A 1,941-nucleotide genomic window follows, 5' to 3' on the forward strand; every position below is an offset into this window, starting at 1 on the left:
ATATATTTTATTCATTATTTTTATTTTATGTGTATCCGTGTATTGCCTGCATGTAGGTAAGTGCACCCGTGTCGTGCAATGCCCGCGAAGGACAGAAGGGGACATCGGATCCCCTGGAACTGGAGTTACGGACAGTTGTTAGCTGCCATGTGGGTGCTGGGACTCAAACCTGGGTCCTCTACAAGAACAGCCAGTGCTCTTAACCGCTGAGCCATCTCTCCAGCCCTCTGCATTTATTTATTTAGTGTATTTGCATGTGTGTGGCATGTGTGTGGAGGTCAGAAGACAACTTGTAGGAGTTGGTTCTCTCTTTCCACCACATGTGACCCAGGGATCGAACTCAGGCTGTCAGATTGGTGGCAAGCACCTTGAACCGCAGAACCATCTCTCGGGTCCCTTATAACCATCTGATTCCATGTGATTCAACCATACTCAGCATATTCACAATGCTACACAACCAATACTACAGGCTATCTACTTCCAGAAGGTCACCACCTCAAAAGGAAACCCTGCCCGGTAATACCCACTTCCCACTCCTTCCTGCCTTCGCTTGACAACCACCAATCTACCCCTTGATTGGTAAATCCACTGTGGGTGGACCCAGCCGGGCAACACAAACGGAACCGCGCACTTTGTGCACATGGTGTGTTTGGCATCTGGTGTGGTTCACTCTGCCTGATGGTTTCCAGGGTCACCCACATACCTTTCCATGGCTGAGTAATACTCCAGAGCGTGGCTAGACTACATTTTCTTTACACATTCATCAGATGGTGAACATCAGGTCATTTCTGCCTCTCACAGCTGTGACAGGGCTACTGTGAGCATTCCTGTCCAGGTGACTGTCTGGGCTTGTGACTTCTCTGGGGGGTATGCCTAGGAATTGGAGTGCTGTTGGGCACCTTTTAGCTATGCCCAGTGAATGCAACAGGCAGCTCTGTAATTCTCCTAAGTGGCAGAATAAGGGGAACACTCTAGGTGAGGGTGAGGTGCTTCTGTGCCTCTTGGAAAAGGCTCTTTGCTCCTCACATGGAAATGTGGAAGTGATGGAAGGGGTACAAGGCAGCCCAGGGGCCACATCCTCAGGGTCCTGGTGATAGGCACTCCTGACCTGCAGCTGCACCTGGGTACACGGCTGGGTGGTGCTTGTATGTGTGCATGCATGCGTGTGCCCAAAGGTGTACGCTCCAGGACTGGGATGCTGAGGGGGCTGTGTAGTGTGTAGTTTCCTTAAATTCTGGCTTAGGCCTGTAGCAGAATCCCGCATGGTGGCCACATGTGCATTAAGAGAATGCAACCACGGGCGGTCTGTCCCCAGCTCTGAACCTCTGTCACCTCACCTACCCGAGGCTCAGCTCAGGACAGATCCTACCTTCCAATCTGCCCAGCCAGCTCAGTGGCCCTGCTTTGAGTCTCCTGGGAGGAGTTCTCACTGGCCATGTAGCACGTGGTGAGTATGCGTCCACAGAGCTCCCGGGGGTCTTGAGGGGTGTAGGTGCTCTCATCTACCAGGGCTTGAACATCTGCCAGCACCTGCGAATCTGACACCACCACAGAAGGTTGAGAACCAGCAGCCTCAAGTCACAGCCACTTCCCGAGTACCCCTGGCCATCTCCCAAGGGCCTGTGAGGCTAGCTCCAGTCATCTCCCAAGTGCCTGAACAGCAAGCCCCAGAATAAAGTGCTTGTGCATCTAGCTCTGGTTGATTACCCTAGGGACCATGAAGTTAGCCCAGTCTATTTCCTAGAGTCCTAAATAAACAGTCCCAGTTCCTCTCCCCAGGTGCACATGGACCCTGGTGCCTGCACACTGGACTGAAGTCCACAAGGCACGCTATGTGCTAGGCTAACCTGCTGCTCTGTGCTGAGCTAACCCACTGCTCTGTGCACATTAAGAATGTTCAGTGCAACAGCACTCCTGGTAGGTTGAGAATTTAAAAGAGGC

At 52.2% G+C, this 1,941-nt stretch overlaps 1 protein-coding gene across 1 annotated transcript in view; it reads right to left on the bottom strand.

The window, feature by feature from the left end:
- Nadsyn1 (NAD synthetase 1) overlaps positions 1-1,941 on the bottom strand; it is a gene marked incomplete in the record, with an annotated part of 41,976 nt that overhangs the window by 13,785 nt on the left and 26,250 nt on the right. The window contains 1 exon segment of the mRNA XM_029567285.1: positions 1,370-1,538. Within this exon segment, the coding sequence (XP_029423145.1) occupies positions 1,370-1,538 (169 nt within the window).

Source organism: Nannospalax galili, unplaced genomic scaffold (assembly GCF_000622305.1).
Source record: "Nannospalax galili isolate Female #2095 unplaced genomic scaffold, S.galili_v1.0 scaffold1261, whole genome shotgun sequence".
Classification (NCBI taxonomy): Eukaryota; Metazoa; Chordata; class Mammalia; order Rodentia; family Spalacidae; genus Nannospalax; species Nannospalax galili.